General features: G+C 39.7%; 1 protein-coding gene across 1 annotated transcript; it reads right to left on the bottom strand.

The window, feature by feature from the left end:
- Positions 1–19,012: 19,012 nt before the first annotated feature.
- LOC144253541 (olfactory receptor 7A10-like) lies at positions 19,013–19,942 on the bottom strand. The gene has a single exon (XM_077795730.1). It carries the CDS (start codon positions 19,940–19,942, stop codon positions 19,013–19,015), a length of 930 nt encoding a protein of 309 aa, XP_077651856.1.
- Positions 19,943–21,142: the final 1,200 nt, after the last annotated feature.

Raw genomic sequence — 21,142 nt, 5'->3', positions numbered from 1 at the left:
CTATTAATAAAATGATGAATCTTATCATTGAAGACATCATAGATGAACCTGGGGACACTTATGAAGTGGAATCAGACAGGTACAGGAACACTACAGCTGCATGATATCATTCCTGTGTGGATTCTGAGAAATTTGATCTCATAGAATGTCAGCATAGCATGATGGTCACAGAAGCTGAGGTGCATTCTGGGCCCAAAGGGATGAGGAGAAGCTCCTCAAGGGGAAAAAATTACAGTAAGAGAAGAGGAATAGCTTCTGGTGATGACTGTACAGTAGGGTAATTATAGTTAAAAATAATATGTTACCTACTTTAAAATAGTTAGAGGGGAGGACTTTGAATATTTGTCACAGAGAAATGATAAATGTTTCAGAAAATTAAGCCAAACATACTTGTTCAATTATTATAAAATTTATACGTGTATAGAAATATAATTTTTTGTGAACTTGATAATTATATGTCAATTAAAAATAAAGCAATACTAATTAGAGAGTACAAACTACGATTCATGTATTGGATCAGTAATCTGTATGAATTAAAACAAAGAAGTCCGCATTATCCCAAGAGAGGGAAAGAACATAAGCAAAAATGTTTAAAATCACCTAATATGTCTCATAGTGATGAGTACTAAGAGGAAAAAGAAAGAGTAGAGAGGTTGTTGTTTTTTTATAGCAATGAAGGGAAAACCAGCAGGAAGAGGGGAATCCATACAGAAACCACAAGGAAGGCAGGGCAGGAGCCACAAGTCATCCTCAGTGGTGTGGTCTTCACTGCGGGGACAGTCAGTGCACAGGTCCTAAGGAACATGCTTGTATCAAAAACTGAGGCAAAAAAGAAAGCTGTTGGCAAGAAGGAGGTAAAAATGGAGAGTGATGAGAAATTGTGTCAGAGAATATTAAAGAATGAGCTGGCCTCACTGCTCTCTGAGGCTACAAGGTACAGGAAGTCCTTCATCCACACCCAGAACCTTTGCTCTTAGATTTGCTACAAACATATTCTGTGGATTGCAAAAGTATTCCCTCCTTGCTACCACCTGAGGGTTAAGTTCTAGCCTCTAGCTGCTAAGAATCACTGGGGAATATATAAGATCAGGACCCCTTTCCTGAGCCCTCCATGAGGCAAACACACACACTCACACACTCTCAGAGCCTGATTTCTGCCATGGCCTCTCAGCACCAATAACCTGACAAGGTTGTGAGCTTCAACAACACAAGCTGAGTTTTTCTTTTCTCTGAAGAATGTGGACAGGGTACCTGGAGATTCCACTCGACACTCTTTCCATGAACAAATTAGTGAACCCACCTAATATATAAGCAGAGATATGATAAATTGTGGTATAAAGATGTATTAAGAATTGTAATAAAAAAGAGAGCTCATGTATAATGGCATAATTTGGCATGAACACACTTTATCTACAGAGTTATGAAAAATTGGGCTGTGAGGCATAATTATGTGTGTAATGCATTCCACTCTTGTCATGTAAGAAAGAAATAAAAAAAAAATGATCCTCTTCTTCCCTGTGTTTAAAAAGGAGCATGAAAATCTGTGCAGACAACAGAGGGAGAAAGAGGAAACAGAGAAGGATGGAGAGTGAGAGAAAATGAGAGAGAAGGCAAAGGTGTGGACAGAACATGAAGAGGTGAGGGCAGAGAGCAAGCTGAGGTGGACCCAGGGGAACAGGACCTTGCAAGCCCAGGTGTCTCTTCTCCAGGAGGAAAAGGCTTTCTTGGTCCTGGCAGCATTCCAAACCCAGTGACACTCCCTGGGTGCCCAGCACAGTCCATAAGCAGCAAAATAAATTTGCAAAAAAACCAAAGTAGTGACATCATTTTCTCAGTCTACACTTTAAATGTTGTAATTATTGCATTGCAGTGATACATATTGTGGGGGTCATTAGATATTTGTAGTTGTGCATGGTGTCAATACTTGTATTTTATTTATTTATTCTTATGTGGTACTGAGAATTGAATCTGGTCCTCACACATGCTAGGAAAGTGCTCTGCTCCTGAGTCCCAGCCCTGTCAGGGTCACTTTGGCACAGTCTCACATACAGGGAATCTATTTTGTTCCACTTCAGTCCCCAGTGCCTTCCTTTTCCCTCCTCTCCTCCCTCCCACTGTTCCTCCTCCTTGTGTCAAGGCACCTGACAGACCATACACTTCAAAAGAAAAAAAATGACCAAAATTCAAAAATCAGCAATTCACAAGAGGAGATGTCCAAGGTACCTACAGCAAAGTGGGGAACTTTGAATATGAAATAGCAGATCTGTCTTCCCTAGTTCTGCCCCTTTCACCTGACCTACTGGCGTATCCCTAGTTATGTAGCAGATAAGGAAGGTCTTTCTCACTATTTTAAAATTCATACAGAATCATTGTGCCTGTCCACTCAGTATATATGTGATCATTCCATATATATATGTGCTGTGTGACGATCACATCAGGGTAATTAGCCTTTCAATCCCCTTAGGTCCTTACTCTACTTCCTTATGTTTTTACTTTGCTTGTTTTGTGTGTGTGGCATCATTTCATGATTGTTCTTGGGTTTGGGGCTTTTTAAAATTTTTTGTACATGTTATTTTGTTAGACATAATAATTATATGTGTTTATGGGGCATATTGTGATGTTTTGATACATGAAAATATTGCATAATGATCAAAAATGGGTTCCAGAAGAAAATGTGAAAATGAATTGCTAAGAGACTTGGAAATAAAAGATAAGGAAGAAGAGAAAAAAGTTACGATTGAATCTTTCTTATCTAAAGATAAACAAACTCCAATATACTTGTGGATGGTGGATGTGAACTCCAGTAAAATGATGAGGAGCAATGCCTACATTGTATCGTGGAAAATCAAAAGGCACAGACCTAAGAGAGACATGAAAATAAGTTGGAAATATGTTGAAAAGTTGACTTATTAGTGTAAGGAGTGCAGAAGAACTTTCATTAGGATTTTTATGTAGAGCAAGGATTCACAACTCAAAAAGTATGTGATTGTTGAGTCACATCTTTCAGAATGAAAAACCCTGCCAGGAGCCCAAAACAAACCTTGGTCTATTGGAAAACATTAGAATCTGTAGACTTTCAGACACTCCCCACAGATACATGTCCACTTATGTGCTGTGCATATGTAAATGAAACAAGGGACAACATGCAAAATCCATGAAAAAAAACTATAAAGAATTAAAATAAATAAAATGAGAGGGAATACACACCAACCCTAAGCAAAGGGTCTTAACAATTTGAAATATAGAGGTCGACGGCCATCCCCTTGACTTCACCTTGACAGGTTGTGAAATACTTGCAACATAAAACTCTTTGGCATACTCATCTTCACTTATTAAGTTAGTTGATTATCCATGTAGATACCCAGAGAGTAAGAAGATTGCATGAAATATCTATATCGTGATTTCCTCCTACAGGTATTTATTTACAGAAATTCCTTAATCTGGATCTTTTTCACCAATATGAACATGTGCTGAAATTTATTCCATTATACATTTTAAAAAAACGAGCTCCCTCAATTGCATATCTCTCCATACTTCATACCGGATTTACCCATTCCCCTTCATTGCAAAGTACACAGACTTACATTTTACTTTATTTGAACCACTTCATGCCTCCCAATCCCTCTTCTAATTGAGATTCCATTACCATATGTTAATGGTCAACAGTGACACAGTGTGCTGATTTCTTGGTCACTTTTCCTTTTTGGTATCTTATAAATCCATTAATAAATTACTTAAGCTAGCAAGGGACACCACCATCTCTAGGCTGCAGGACAGGCTAGTTGGGCTCTCAGGGAACCTCAGGTTTAAGCTCCTGCCTTCATTCTCTTCAATCCTCTCCTGCAGTGTCTGCTGGGTTCTCAGGCTCACCTGGGTGGCATCTCTGGTGGGAAGGTCATCATGCACAAGCTTCAGTTCTTCCCTGGATATTGAAGGTTCACAGTGAGGCTCTGACCCCAGAAAAGAGAACAGAAATGGGTCCAGCTTTGGTCCTCAATTAACCTGACGAATCAAGTGTGCCCTAAGGTGTGCACTCAGAATGGGCAGGAGCAATCACAGCCTACAGCTTTCTCTATCTGCTCATTAGGCACATGTCCTTCTTTTTACTCCAAACTCCAAGCACCTGATTTCCCTGCAGGATTCTGGTCTATAATCAGGAAAGGAAGAGTTTGCATACAGTCCCCTGAGATCAGAGTGGAGTGCTATTAATCTGCCCCTTGTTACCACCAATCCATGAGCCTCACCTTCCCAATATCCCACCACCCATCACCACATCCACCCTTTGTGTTCCACTTTTCTTCCCATGTCTAAAACTAAGAAACCTACCCTGGTTAGGTATCTTGTGCCCTCAAAAGACTGACTCACATTGGGGACACAGTCTCTGGCATCTCCAGAAGTTTTCTCTGTTCCTCTTTAACAGAGTAGTGAGTTGTGTTTTTCTGAAATGTGAAACTACAAGACGGCACCTCCTGCACTCATAACACTTTGCTAACAACACCAGAAATTTCATGCTGGTAATGAACATACATTTTTATAATGAGGGACCAAATGATGATTCTTGATTTTGGATGTGAGTATGAGTTTGAAGAAATAAAGACCTTGAATGATAGAAACTAAATACCCTACTATGTTATTGATGAGGTTGCCTGAACTGAGGAACTCAGGACCCTTGCAAGAACAGAAGAGTGTGGGCTTCCCATGTATGTACAGAAGGGAGGCACTAGGAGAGTTTTTAAAGTAGTAAAAGCCACAGTGTAAATCACACGTCCATCTGTACCATCTCCCCTCTTCTCTACACAGCAGAGAATGAGAGCAATGAAATGTCAGATGCCAACATTTCTTATTGTCCCAAATCTGTTTATTTCAATATCCAACATTTTTACCCCAATCAGAAAGCAAACTTCACCACACTCTTCTGTACATTTTATGTCTGGATTGACAGAAAGCCACAGCACATTATCAACAAGTCAGTATTCTCTTTCTTTAACCTGCTCTTGTTTGAATAAAGCACACAGACTACTTTTAATCACAGGGTGCACCATGACAGCAATGACAGCTGACACTCACATGGGACAAAGTGAACAGCAATCACAGGTTCAAGAGGAAAGGGAAACACATCAAAATGTGAACAGTTTATAAATGGCTTCCTCAGATATCCATCACTTTTTTATTTAAAATTTTAATTTAAATTTTAATTAGAGAAAATTGTAGATTAATGGGCAGTAGTAAAAACTGACAGAGAGAGATCCAAGGCCCTTTTCATTAGCTTCCACCATGATAACACTGAGCAAAATATCACAGCCAGGTATTTACACTGATAACAAGAAAATGAAATTACAGCAAAGAGAATTGTCCTTGGCCATGTTTACTGTAGCCTCATTCACAATAGCTACGCTATGAAGTCACTTATGTGCCCATCACCTGATGAGAGGAGGAAAGAAATGTGGCATTTATACAAGTTGAAGATACTCAGCCATATGTAAGGATGAAATCCTGTTATTTGGGGCAATGTGGATGAAACTGGAGGATATTGTGTTAAGTGAAGAAGGCAAATACCGAAATACAAGTACTTCATGGTGTCTCAAAAGGAAGTTAAAAAAAAGGAAATTATCACCCTGAACAAAGGATAGAGATTACTCGATGTTGGGAAGTTGTTGGAGAGGGTGGATAAAGGAGGCTGGATTTGATCAGTGCACACTGTGGGCAGGTGTGGAAATATCATGCTGAGCATAACATTTACAATAATTTATTATCATCTAAAAAAATACAGAATAGCTCCCATCAGTCAAGGGTCTGGAGATTTGCCCTGTTATAGCCCCATCTACTCCCCTCCCTGCCCAGAGCCTGGAACTTCAAACCATTAATCTATTCACCATTTTTATATATTGCTAGCATTTCAAATGTGTTATCTAGCACATAGAAATATGTGCATGGGAAAAATGGAAGAGTAGATACCTCTGGAAACCCATTTTGACCATGACTGTGTTAGGCACTGTGGACACCATGCTAAAAAAGAAACAGGATCGAAAAAATTGAGAATAAAACCTAATGATCAGCTAATGCCATGGTATGTTAAAGGCTACCTTATGAAGATTGGAAGTTCTGGTAGTAATATAGGAAATGAATCACGAAGACACAATTGAAAATGTATTCTCTGTTGGGCATGGTGGTGCATGCTTATAATCCCAGTGACTCAGAAGGCCTAGGCAGGTGGATCAAAGTTGAAGGTCAGCCTCAGAAATTTAGAGAGGCCCTAAGTAATTAGCAAGATACTATATCAAATAAGAACCAGAAATGTCCATGGATATGGCTCAGAGGGTCCCATCCATAGTACTAATAATATTTTTCTGAGATTTGCTTCCACAATAAATTTATGAAAATAGCCTAATTTGATAAATATTATTTTCACAGGTGAATACAAATTATGTCTATTTTTAGTAAAATAAATAATTCAATAACAAGACATAACGTCATTTGAGATTAAATTATTTCTAAATTTATATCTTATGGGACTAATGAGAATTTTCAAATATTTCTCATCCTAAGATGGGAGTGATTTTGAAAAAATTTGGAATTGATAAATTAAAAGGATTGAATTTCATATAGATCAGAATGTGCAGTAAAAATAATGATTCAGTGATTTTGCAGAAGCCAAAATCTAAGAAATGGAAAAGCAGGAATAAAGGAGAAGGAGCAAGTTCTGCTTACAGAATCTGATAAAGAAACCCAGATTCTGACTTCGAGGCTCTGAGCCCTGCAATCAGGGGCACTTATTGGATTTCACTAGAATTGACATTTTAATCTTTCTCTCTCAGAGTCTTCTCAGAGCACTCTTGATGTCCTTGTTCCTCAGACTGTAGATGAAGTGGTTCAGCATGGGGGTGACCAAGTGTACATCACTGAAGCAGTTGCAATGGAGTGTGAGTTTTGGGTCACAGCAGAACTGAGGTACACAACAAGGCCTGTGCCATAAAATAAGGAGACCACAGAGAGGTGAGATGCACAGGTGGAGAAGGCTTTGTACTTGCCCTGAGCTGATGAGATTGCATGGATGGAGGACACTATCTTCCAGTAAGAGTAAAGGATACCAGCGAGGGGGCCACCTCCCAGCAAGAGAACAGCACAACATATCACCACCTCATTGAGAAAGGTGTCAGAGCATGCACGCTGAACCACCTGGTTAAGTTCACAGAAAAAGTGGAGGATTTCCAAGTCTGTGCGGAAGGACAGCTGCAACATCATTAAGCTTTCTAACAATGCATGCAGGAAACTCACAACCCAGGACACCAGAACTAGCAATCCACAGAGCCGGTGGTTCATGATGACCATGTAGTGCAGCGGGTGACAGATGGCCACAGGTCATAGGCCATCACAGTCAAAAGAAAAATGTCCAATCCTGCAAAGAGTACAAAAAAGTTCATCTGAGTCATGCAGCCTGCATAGGAAATGGCCTTGCTCTGTGTCTGGATGTTCACCAGCATCTTGGGGATGGTGGTGGAGGTGAAGCAGGTGTCCACAAAGGACAGGTTGGAGAGGAAGAAGTACATGGGCGTGTGCAGGTGGGAGTCTGAGATGGTGGCCAGGATGATGAGCAGGTTTCCCAGCACAGTGACCAGGTACATGGAGAGGAAAAGGCCAAAGATGAGGGGCTGCAGTTCTGGGTCCTCTGCAAGTCCCAAAAGAAGGAATTCTAAACGTTGAGTATCATTCCCTGGTTCCATATGCATGTGACTACCAGAAATGAGAAAAAGAGCATAACTAATTTTCCCATAGACAAGTATTACATCATTGAAGTGAGACAATACATATTTCGCTGTAAAGAAACTAAATTTTACCAATGGGTGTGTAGCTCAGTGGATGAGTGCTTATCTAACATGATGAAGGCCCAGGATTCCATCAATAAACAAAAACAGGAATCAATAAACAAGGCCCCACAATAAACAAAAACAAAAACAAAACAAAACAATGGAATGGAAAGTAATTAACTTCTATAGAACGTGCATGTATCTGTCATGTCCCCATAAAGGATTCTGTGACATCTCTGTTGATGAATTCCACTTTCACTCCCAGGGTTTCACTAGGAAGTCACGTATTTCAGAATTCTAAAGGAAAAATTAATAGTGTGTTTGAGAAATATAAAAAGAGCACTCCTGATGTGCACTCTGGTGGTTCCTGTATCTTGGCTACAGTGAATATTGCATCAGAAAACATGGAAGGACAGATATCTCCTAGTACACCCATTTCATTTTCTCTGACTATATTCCCAATATTGTAATTGCTGCATCATGTGATAACTGCATTTTAATTTTTATAGAACCTCCATTCAAGATGGGTTCATTAATTTACATTCCAAACAACTCGGCATAAGGAGTTTTTTTCCTCTATATACTCATTGGACCTTATTATCTTTAAACATTTTATAATAGACCTTCTAACTGTAATAACTTGTCTTATTTCTGCCATGGTTCTCAGCACCAATGACCCTGCCAAGGCTCTGAGTGTTGACACCACAGCTGAGATGACCTTTTCCCTACAGAATGTAGATAGGGAGAGTCCACTCGACACACTTTCCATGAACAAATGAGCAGACCCACTTAAGAAAGCTGCTCCTCTTCCCTGTGTTTAAAAAGGAGCATGAAAATCTGTGCAGTCAATAGAGGGAGGAAGAGAAATAGAGAAGGATGGGGAGTGAAAGAGAAGGAGAGAGAAGGCAAAGAAGAGGTGAGGGCAGAGACAGAGTGACCTGACGTGGACCCAGGGAACAGGACCTTGCAATCCCAGGTGTCTCTTCTCCAGGAGGGAAAGGCTGCCTTGGTTTTGGCAGCATTGCAAACCCAGTGACACTTCGCTGGGTGCTCAACTAAAACCATAAACAATAAAAGTATGTTTTCTAAAAAAACAAAGTAGTGACTGTTTTTTTGACCTAGTTTTTAAATGTTTATTATTGCTTTGCAGTGATACATAAGGTTGGGTTTATTTTTTGAAAGTATTTTTTTTGTAGCTGGACACAATACCTGTATTCTATTTACTATTTTTTTTGTAGTGCTGAGGATACAATACTGTGCCCCACACATGCTAGGCAAGTGCTCTGCCCCTGAGCCCCAGCCCCAGCCCTGTTGGGGTCATTCTGACACAATCTCACATGCAGGGAATCTGTTCTGCTCCCCTTCAGTCCCTAGTACTTTCCCTCCTTCCCCTCCTCCCTCCCACTCTTTCTCTTCCTCATGTCAAGGCGTCTGACTGTCCATACACATTAGAAAAAATGACCAAAGGTCAAAAATCAACAATTGACAACAGGAGATATCCAAAGTACCTACAGCAAAGTGGGGAACTTTTAATAGAAAACAGCAGATCTGTCTTCCTGTTGCTGTTCCTTTCACCTGACCTATTGAGTTTTCCCTAGATTCGCAGCAGATAAGGCAGGGCTCTTTCTCCCTGTTTTAGAATTCACACAGCATCATTGTGCCTGTTCACTGAGTCTATAGGTGATAATTCAGTATATGTGTGTGCTATGCTGTGATCAAACCTTGATAAGGAGCTTTTGATCTATTTATCAATGACCAGTTCATTGATTCCATATTTTTTTTGTATGTGACATCAATTCCTGGCTGATCTTGTTTTTTTTTTTTATTTTTCTTTAAGTGTTATTTTGTTAGACACCTAATAACTGTGTAGGTTTATTGGGTATATTATGATGTTTTGATACATGAATATATTTTATAGTGATCAGATCAGGGTACTAGGAATAAAATGTAAAAATAAATTGCTAGACTGTTACAAATAAAAGATCGAGAAGTCAGATATAATGTTATGATTTATCTAAAGAAATATAAATACAAATTTACTTGTGGATGAAGGACATGTTCTTTAGTGAAATGATGAAGAAGAATACGTTCCAAGAGCTGGCCAAAAGTGACGTGGCTTTTGGAAATACAGGTGTTTCAAAGGGAAGAAAATCAAGAGGCACAGAGACATAAGAGAGATATGAAAATAATTTGGGAATATGTAGAAAAGTTGACTTATTAGTGCAGAAGAACTTTCACTGGCATTTTCGATAAAGTGGGGATTCACAAGAGAAGAAATATCACATTGTTGAGTCAGATCCTTCAGAATGAAGAGCCCTGGTAGGAGCCCAATAAGAAACACTCATCTGTTGGAAGACATTAAAGTTTGTAGACTTTCAGACACTCCCCACAGATACATCTCCACATGGGTGCTGTGCTCATGGAAAAGGAACAAGTACAACATCAAAATCAGTGAAAAACATTCTGTTTGAAAGAACAAAATGCCAAAATAAAAAAGGGAAAAAAATGGGAAGGAACACCTTCCAATTCAAAGCAAAGACTTTAAAAATCTGAAATAGAGAAGTCAACATCCCTCCAATGCACTTACTTGACAGGTTATGAAAAAATTGTAATATAAAACTCTTTAGCACACTTATTTTTCACATAAGTAAATTTATTTTTCATGTTGATAATACCAAGAGTGGAAGAAGGTTCTGTGATATATCTATATTAAGAGTTTCTGATGCAGAGATTTACTTACCAAAAAATCCTAAATCTGGATCTTTCTCACAAACATTAAAAATGTGCTGAAATATGCTCCATTGTAATTTTTAATATGATCTCCCATCAGGGTACATCCCTCTGTTGTTCATTCTGGGTTGATCCATTCCCCTTCCTTGCAAAGTTACTCAGACCTACATTCACTTTGATTTGACCCTTCATACCTCCCATCCATCTTCTAATTGAGCTTCTGTTACCATAAGTTCATGGTCAACAATGATCCAGTGTTGCTGATTTCTGGGACACTTTTAGTATCTTATACATCCATTAATAAATTAATTAAGCTAGCAAAGGACACCACCATCTCTGGGCTGGTTGGGCTCTCAGGGAACCTCAGGTGAAAGCTCCTCACCTTCCTTCTCTTCAGTATTTTCCTGCAGTGTCTGCTGGGTCCTCAGGCTCACCTGGGTGGCATCTCTAATGGGAGGGTCTTTATGTACATGCATCAATTCTTCCCTGGATGTTGAAAGTACAGAGTGAGACTCTGAACCCAGGCAAGAGAACTGGAATGGGTCCAGCTTTGGTCCTCAAGTCAGATTTGAAGATCCTGAAGAATAAAGTAAGTCCCAAAGGTGTGCACTCAGGGAGAGCAGGAGCAATCACAGCCTACAGCTTTCTGCTCACTAGGCACATGTCCTTCTTTATACTGCAACCTCTAAGCACCTGATTCCCCTGCAGGACTATGGTCTATAATCAGGAAAGGAAGAGTTTGCATAGATTCTCCTGAGAGCAGAGTGGAGTCAGGTGCATCAGCCCATATTACCACCAATCTACAGGCCCCATCTTCCCAAAGTGCAGACCTCCTACCACCATATCCCTCCTGTGAGTTACACTTTTCTTCCATGTGTGAAACTAAGAAAGCCCTGGTTAGTTATCTTGTATCCTCAAAACACTGACTCATTGTTGGGGTTTAAGTATGTAGAGTTTAGCTCCCTCAGCCTGACACTTTGCTCTTAAGAAGCTGTGACTGTGATTTAGGTCAGCTGAGGCATGCCTCACTAGGAGGAGGAAAAGTCCTCTTCCCCTTATCACAAGACACAAGCTTCTGCATGGTTTGGCCTAGAGGAAGAAGCTTTCTGCATACTGGACCTGGGAACAGCACATTCGGGGATTAGATAATGTCTACAAAGAACTTTGGGAGGGTACTTATCAAATGAACAGGAACAACTTGAATTTAGCTCTGTGTACCCACTGAGGCATGATATTTGGGCTATGTGGGTGAAGTGTTACTGAAGAATTGCTTGCTTTGTTAGAAGAAGAATATAAAAGAAACATGCAAATAAAGCTCAGCATGCAGTTGCAATTGCTGCCTTGGCTCTGCATCCCCTGTGTCTCGGTGATTTCACGACCCTTATCCAGGGACCCGAACGCACTAGACGTTCACAACTCATGTTAGGCACATAGTATATGGTTTCTCCAAAAATTTTCTCTATCCGACTTTAACAGAAGAATGAGCTCTTTTTGTATAAAATGTGAATCCAGAAGACAACACCTCCTGTATTCATCAGACTTTGCCAATAATACACACAGTGTCATGCATCTGATAAACTCACATGTTTCTAATGAGGGACCAAATGATGGCTCTTACCTTTGGATGTGAGTATGAGTTTGAAGAGAAAAGAATCTTTTAGGCACCAAGACTTGAGCTCTCTTCTCATTCCATGCTCATTAAAATTTGGCTCTTTTCAGATTTCTTCTCTCAAATTTTGAAATGAAACATGATTTTGTATGTACATGTGGATTTGTGTGGGTTGGTGACTCAACTCTTAAGAAATTTGCAAATCCACAGGCACAAATGTCGTATTCACACCTGGTACCATGACCACTTTCTGTGGACCCACAAAGTATTTTGGCACACTTCATTTATTCCTCACAACATTGTTCTGGGGTTATGCTTATTTACCCAGTTTAACTTCAGAATAAAGGGCACTGGGTTGTTTAACTTTCTTGAGAGTAAATTTTTAATGATACCATTTTCGTGTCACATATAATTAGGGCACAATGTGAAGTTTCAATACTTTTATACACTGGGTAATGACCAGATCAAGGTGACCATATTTGCCACCTCAAGATTTTTCATTTTTTTATGGTGAACACACTCCAGACTGGTAGAAAAAAGGAAGGTAAAAAACAGCAAGGAGAGGGAAGGAAAAGGAGAGGTACTGTGGGTTAAGTTGGAGCCAATTGTATTCCATGCTTCATGATCATAGCAAGATGAATCCCAATATTATGTATAATTATAAAGCACTAATTGCAAAGGATATTGGACTCCATCATTTTTGAAATATGCAGGACCTTATCATGACCTGTTTTGTGACAGAACAGCAGAACCAATTCCTCCTACCTGACTACAACTTAGTTCCCTGGGGCCAACCTTCTCTGTCCCTCCTGCTCCCTTACCCTTTCCAGCCTCTGGGAACCAGCATTCTGCTCTGAGCTCCGGTGAGAGCAACTTCTGTTCCTTCTACATGTGAGTGAGGTCCTGCCGTACGTGTCTCTCTGTGCCTGGCTTATTCCTCTTCACATGGTGACTTCCAGTTCTCTCCATAGGATCAAGGATGCCGATTTTATAAAAATTAAGTATAAAACACTTAAACCTCATTGAACACGTTCTTCAATTAAGCACTTGAGGGGAACTGTTCATAGTAATGCTTTATATCTTTTTATGAATAACTGGGAAAGAAGAGCTCAAATTCTCCAGAGCAGCTGTCATTAGGAAAGATATGGAAGCATTAATTATCTTAATATTATCATTATTTAATGCACACAAGTATTAAAGTATGATGGTGTACCTATACCTACATGTAATTATTACATGTTAATAACACATGTTTCTGAAATTGTTAAAGAAAATAGAATTGTTGACTATCCTGACATGATCATTACACACTGTATACATGAATTGAATTAATATGCCATACTCTATTTGTACAATTAAGAAAATAATCATTGAATAAAATATTTTAAATTATGCATATCAAAAATGATAAGATGATAGAATAAATCAGACATTATTACCCTATGTACATTACATACATGATTATGTGACCTATGTTAGAATCTAAATCATATAAATCCAATGAAAGAGAAGTCATACTCCATTTATGTATAATGCATCAAAATGAAGTCTAATGTCTTGTATAATGAATTGAAACAAATTATTTAGAAATAAATTTGAAGAATTGATAAGAAAATTTTTAAAACTAAGAAATTTTTTTTTGTAAACTGTGGATATTTGTCTCACTATTGTAATCATTTACCTACTTATATTTACCCTATAACATTAGGTTGCAAACCTCAAATATGAACAAAAAGATGGACCCTAAAAATAAATTAAATTAAATGATATCCAAAAAGGCAACATAGACATATAAAAATTATTTCAAAACAATTACAATTTTTGAAATGCAAGAAAAAAATGGTCAATGTGCCTGAGTCAGTGACCTAAAAGAATAGATACAAATGGCTTGTGACATGAACATGTGTTCAATTTCATAAGTACACAGAGAAGATTACATTAAAATCATCAAGGGGACTTTGAATACCTTACCTTGGTGTTTGCTATAGTCAGAAATCTGCAACACCCAGAGACAGAGCAATTCTTTGTTGGGGAGAATCCCAGAAGCAGGAGTCTTTATCAGAAGCTCTTGTTTCCTCTGAGCTTAATTTATACTTTAGTGAAACTTCTCTACAGCCACCTTAACATGAAGTCTGGGACCATGGCCTGCCCTCTATGACCTCAAGCTCATTGTCTGGTGACCATAAGGTCCTGCTACCTCATGAAGGAGTGACCAGGAACCTCCAGAGACCATGTGTACCAGATGGTCCAACAAACTGGCAAACTCTGAGTGGAGTTTTAAAATCTTAATTTAATATTTATGGACGAGTGATTGTACATATCCATAGGGTGAACATGATGTTTTTAGCACATGCACACAATGTGTGCTGAACAAAATAGCTTAAGGGAACTTTCCCTGACCATATCATTACCTTATGATTCCAGGTTTGTGCTCCTCACTTCAGATCTTCATTAAACTCATGACAAGGTCTGGGCACTGCAGCCCCCAACCACGCCCACTCAATGTGGAACACCAGGACTGGGTCTTCCTATTCACCTGTGTTCCTGTACCTGTTAGCCAGCCTCCTTTCTCCTCCTCCTCCTCCTGCCTCCTTCCCAGCCTCCAGTGTCACTATTCTATATGTAGATTGAGGCTCTCTTGTCCTCCACATAGGAACACATGCAGTGTTTGCTTCTGTCTGTCAACTTTCATGGGACACAATGGCCTGTCCCTTTTATTATCTTGTAAATGACAGGATTTCATTCTTGAAGGCTGATGAGCACTGAGTTATAAATATACCACATTTGATTATTGTGAAGACTGCCCCAGGAACATTGGGAAATGCAGGTATCTGTTTGGAAGCTAATTTCATTTCCTCTATTTTGTTATTATCAAGATCTACCTCCATGAGTCTGGATTTTTATTTTTTCTGCCTCAAAGACTCTTAGTTTGTTAGACCAGGATGCAAGAAAAGACCACTGACTCCAATTATAATCAAATTAAAGCAAGCTTATTATTTCGACCGGCCGGGCTGCCTTTCCCTCCCAAAACGGCGGGAACAAGACAGCCCCGAGGCTTCTTTGTGGCCCAGTTTTATAGCCCAAAAAGTTACACAAAGGGGGGGTTACAGATAACAGCACTCCGAGGAGCATAACACAAGTTTACATTTTTGCTGGCCCTGGCATCAGAATTTATGGAGATCTTAGAGACTCAGAGAGGGTCATTGTCCGGCCAGGGAAGGCCAGAATTTATGAGGCGACACTAAGGTTTAGGAAAGGGTTGTTATCTGGTCAGGGAAAACCGGACCTGGGTGAGTTCAGGGCACGGGCAGGCATTCCAAGTGGGTTCAGAATTTGCAGTAATTTATAGTAAAGCCGAAATTATCTTTTCATGGTTTTATGGCGAGATGCCCAATTTTAAGAAAGTTGGGTCTATCAGTTAACCTGCCCATGTGCAGTTTTGTGTCTCAGACTCTCTCTTCTTTCTCTTCAACTATCTCCTAATTTTTATTCTATTTAACTAAAATTCACACAGGAAAAACTCTTTATCAGGAATTGTACCAGACAACATGGTTGCAGGCACAGATGAGATAGGGTTCAGAATTTCGAGGAATTCATAGTGAGTGAGTGGAACAGTTCAGTAAGTTGAGGATGATGGGAAGGAAAGAGAGGAAATCTTCAGAGTTTGTCTCATTTGCATCACCTCAGAACACATCTCTGCAAGTGAGTTTCCAGGGCAACAATGCATCCCGAGCATCACTTGTGAGGTCCCGTGTTAAAGATATAAGATTTGATTTTTTTAAATTAATGATTATCCATTATTGTAGGTAACTGGAAAAGTGCCCCGTTGAGTCCACACAACTGAGATTTCCTGGTGAATGTTAAAAGGCTGATCCAATGTGGAACCTCAGGAACAGTACTGAGGATAGGGAGCTCCTGAAGGGAGACCCCAGGGAGGAGTGGCTTTAAAACCTGTGAAAGCTGAAGTCATCAAAGGGCTGGATGGAGGAGGCCAGGCTCTCGGGCCCTTGATGTTGTGCCCACTGCTGCTCAGGAGAGTCCTGACATGGCCTTCACTGGGGCACCATCCTCCTGACCCCTCCAACTCCCTGCTCCTCAGACAGTAGACAAAGGGGCTCAACATGTGGGTGACACCAAGGCCACACCAAGGTCATGGTAGACAACAAAGTGCCTGCAGATCTGAGGAAGACCTCAAGGCCAGTGCCACAGTTTCAATCTTAAGAGTCACCCAAAGGCTCTGTGTTACAACTTTGTCCCCAGCTTGGTGCTATTGAAAAGTGGTAGAAATACTAAAAGGAAGGTCTACTGGGAAATCTTAGTTCATTTGCCAATTGCCTTTAAACGGAATTATAGGACCCCTATCTGTTCCTCTATGTCTTCCACTTCCAGCCCATGAGGTCACCAGGTTTCCTCTGCCACATTCTTGCCACCACTCGATATATGCTCATTGCAATAGGGCCTAGCCATAGGGCCAATCCAAAACAGATTGGAATCTTGAAAACTGTGAGCCAAAATAAATGTTCTCCCTTACAAATCCATTATCTCAGGTGTTGTGTTATAGTAACAAAATGGTGACTCACATACTCAGGGCATAATGTAAGGACATTACCAATAGTTTAGACCCACATGCAGAAAAGACTTTGAACTGGTTCCTGACTGTCAAAATTCTAGAATGATAGAAGCTAAGTACATTGTTATGTTATTGATGAGGTTGCCTGAATAGGGAAACTCAGGATTCTGGCAAGTCCAGAACAGTGTGGGGTTCCTATATTTGTGCAGAAGGGGGGCGGGAAAAGAGGTTTACTCAAGTTAAAACCATATTCTAAAAGAAATATTCATCAGTACTGTCTACTCTCATCTCTATGTATCAGAGATCAAGAACAATGAATTGTCATATGCCAACATTTCTTTTTGCCCAAATCAATTTATTTCAATATCCAACATTTTTACACAAACCTGAAAAGCAGACTTCACCACAGTCTTCGTACATTTTGTGTGTGGGTTGACGTACTCATCAAGATGGTGTTCTCTTTCATTTACCAGCTCTCATTAGAAGAAAGAACATGAGGGTAATTTGAAGCCTAGGATGCACCAGATCAGCCATGAAGCTTGCAATTCCATGGGAGAAAGTGAACAGCAATCATGAGTTCAGGAGGAAAGGAGTACGCATCCACAATAAACTATTTAAAAATGGCTTGCTCTGCTTTCCCTTTTTATATATAATTCTTAATGGAACTTTTCATTTGGAAAAAGTTGTGGATTAACATGTGGTAGTAAAAAAAAGGACAGAAAGAAATCCAAAGACCCTTTACTCAGTTTCCAACATGGTAACACTGAGCAAAATATCACAGGCAGCTTATCAGTGCTGATAACAAGGAAATGAACACAAAGAGCAAGGAGAAGCTCCCTGCTCATGTCTTACTACATCATTCACACAGGCTCAGATACAGAGTCCATCTAAGTGCCCATCACCAGAGAAGTGAAGGGAAAAAAATGTGGCATATATACAACATGGAACACCATTTATTCTTATGTGAGGGTGAAATCCTGTCATTTAGGCCAATGTGGATGGAACCAGAGCACATGGTGCTAAGTGAATAAGGCAGATATCAAAAGAAAAGTACTTCATCGTCTCTCAAATGAAGAAAATAAAATAAAATAAAATAAATGCTAACTTGAATATAGAATAGAGATTACTATACATCGGGATGGAGAGGGTGGATAATGGATGGCTATACTGATGAGTGTACACCGTGGGCATGGGTATAAATATCACACTAAACCTCCTTAATAATTACAATTATTTACGTTTATCAAAATAACATTCAGAACAATTCCCAGCAGTCAAGAATCCCAAGTTTTGCCCTGTTACAACCCCATCCACCTTTCTCCCTGCCCAGTGCCTGACCCCCCCAGAACCATCAATCTGCTCACCATTTATATATTGCTAGTATTTCAAAAGTGTTGTCTAGCACATAAAAATATGCACCTGGGAAAAATGGTGGCCTAGACACCTCTGGGGACATGACCTGTTTTGCCCATGACTATGTGAGGTACTGTGGAACCACGCTGAAATAGAAACACAATCCCAAAGTGAGAATAAAACTTAATGAACAGCTAATACTTTGGTAAGTTAAAGTATACCTTATCAAAAATGAAAGTTTGGGAAATAATATAGGAAAAAATCAGAGAAACAAAATTGGAATATCTATTCTCATTCAGGCATGGTGCACACTTGCAACCCCAGTGACCCAGGAATCTGAGGCAGGAGGATCACTTATCAAGCCATTGTCAGCAATGTAGTAAGGCCCTAAGCAACATAGGAAATTGCTATCTCAAACAAAAAAAGAAAGGGCAGTGCCTATTCCTCAGTGCTTAAACAGCCTTGGGTTCAATCCATGGTATCAAAAATTTGTGTTTCTAAGATATACTTCCACAGTAAAATTATGAAAATTTGCCTTAGTTGTTCTATGCAGTTTTTCATTTGTGAATACTAATTATGCATATTTTAAGCAAAATGAACAATTCCTTAGCATGACATATGTCATTTGAGATTATTTCTAAAAATATATCTTATTGAATAAATGAGAATTTTCAAGTATTTCTCATAGAAATAGGGAATAATTTGGAGCAAGCTGGAAATGACAAGGGAAAAGGGTTGGATTTCATAGTAATCACAGTGTGCCACAGAGTCAAAGGTGTAGTGGGATTGTATGTCGAAGTTGAAATCAAAAAATGCAAACTCTGTGTTAACATAAAAAGAACAAGTCCTGCTTCCACATTCTGGTGAAGAATCCCATATTCTGGTTCTGAGGCTCTGAGCTCTGCAATCAGGAGCACTTATTCAGTCTCAGCACAATTAACACTTTTATTTTCCTGTGTCACAAATTTTTCTCAGAGCACTCTTGATGTCCTTGTTTCTCAGACTGTAGATGAAGGGGTTCAGCATGGGGGTGACCACGCTGTACATCACTGAGGCTGTTGCAGTAGAGTGTGAGTTTTGGGTCACAGCAGAGCTGAGGTACACACCTAGGCTAGTGCCATAAAATAAGGAGACCACAGAGAGGTGAGACGCACAGGTGGAGAAGGCTTTGTACTTGCCCTGAACTGATGAGATTGCACGGATGGAGGACACTATTTTGAAGTAAGAGTAAAGGATGCCAATGAGGGGGCCAAGAGCCAGCAAGAAAGAAGCAATATATATCACCACCTCATTGAGAAAGGTGTCAGAGCAGGCACGCTGAACCACCTGGTTAAGTTCACAGAAAAATTGTGGCATTTCCAAGTCTGTATAGAAGGACAGCTGCAATACCATTAAGCTTTGTAACAATGCATGTAGGACACTCACAATCCAGGACCCCAGAACTAGCAATACACAGAGCCTGTGGTTCATGATGACCATGTAGTGCAAGGGGTGACAGATGGCCACAAACCGGTCATAGGCCATCGCAGTCAAAAAGAAATCATCCAACCCAATGAAGAGTACAGAAAAGTAAATCTGGGTGATGCAGCCTGCATACGAAATGGCCTTGCTCTGTGTCTGGATGTTCACCAGCATCTTGGGGATGGTGGTGGAGGTGAAGCAGATGTCCACAAAGGACAGGTTGGAGAGGAAGAAGTACATGGGCGTGTGCAGGTGGGAGTCTGAAATGGTGGCCAGGATGATGAGCAGGTTCCCCAGAGCAGTGACCAGGTACATGGACAGGAAAAGCCCAAAGATGAGGAGCTGCAGTTCTGGGTCCTGTGCAAGTCCCAGAAGAAGGAATTCTAAATATTGAGTATCATTACCTGGTTCCATATGCATGTGACTACCAGAAATAAGAAAAATAGCGTAACTAACTTTTACAGACAGCTAATACTTACACCATTGAAATGAAACAATACATATTTTGCTGTAAAAAATAATTTTAGTGATGGGTGTGTAGGTCATGTTGGAATGGTTGCCTAACATATGCTAGGCCCTGTTTACCATCCATATACCTCAAAAAATAAAGAGAAAGGCCAGGGGAAAAGAATGAAAATAACTTCTATAGAACATGTGTGGCACTTGTCCCATAAGGGATCCTGTGCCACCTCGTATAAGGAATTTCTGTTTAATTCTCAAGGTTTCACTAGGAAGTCATGCATTTTAGAAATCTAAAGAGAAATATAATTATGCCTTTGAGTTGTGTAATCGAGCACTCCTCATGAAAACTTTGATTGTTTCTGTGTCTTGGCTACAGTGAATTGTGCCACGTGGAAGGGCAGATCTCTTCAATACACCCATTTCAATTTCTTGGGCTACACATCCAGTAGTAGGACTGCTCTATCAAGTGATAACTGTGTTTTTAATTTTGTGGATTCTCCATATAATGGCTACATTAACTTGCATTCCCGACAACTCTAGGTCAGTATTACTTTTTTTCTCCACTTACTCACTGGCCCTTGATATCCTTGGTCTTTTTGATAATAGCCTTTAACACTGGAGTTAGGCTTTGATTAGCATTTCCCAGGTAATTAGCAATTTTGAGTACATTTCAGATGGCCATTGACCATTCAGATACACAGTGGAATAATATTTGGCTATTAATAAAATGATGAATCTTATCATTAGAGACAGCATAGATGAACCTGGGGGACACTAATAAAGTGAAATCAGCCAGGTACAGGAACACTACAGTTGCATGATATCATTCCTGTGTGGAAAATGAGAAATTTGATCTCATAAAATGTCAGCATAACATGAGGGTCACCAGAAGCTGAGGTACCAAAAGGGATGAGGAGAAGCTCCTCAAGGGGAAAAAATTACAGTAAGAGAAGAGGAATGGCTTCTGGTGATGTATTGCACAGTAGGCTAATTATAGTTAAAAATAATATGTTACCTATGATAAAATAAATAGAGGAGATGACTTTGAATGTTTGTCACAGAGAAATGATAAATGTTTCAGAAAATTATGCCAATCATTTGTTCAATTATTATACAATTTATACATGTATGTAAACATAAAGTTATTTTTGT

Source organism: Urocitellus parryii, chromosome 3 (assembly GCF_045843805.1).
Source record: "Urocitellus parryii isolate mUroPar1 chromosome 3, mUroPar1.hap1, whole genome shotgun sequence".
Lineage (NCBI taxonomy): Eukaryota > Metazoa > Chordata > Mammalia > Rodentia > Sciuridae > Urocitellus > Urocitellus parryii.
The sequence above is the reverse complement of the archived record's forward strand: the minus strand, read 5'-3'. Positions and strand labels throughout refer to the sequence as shown.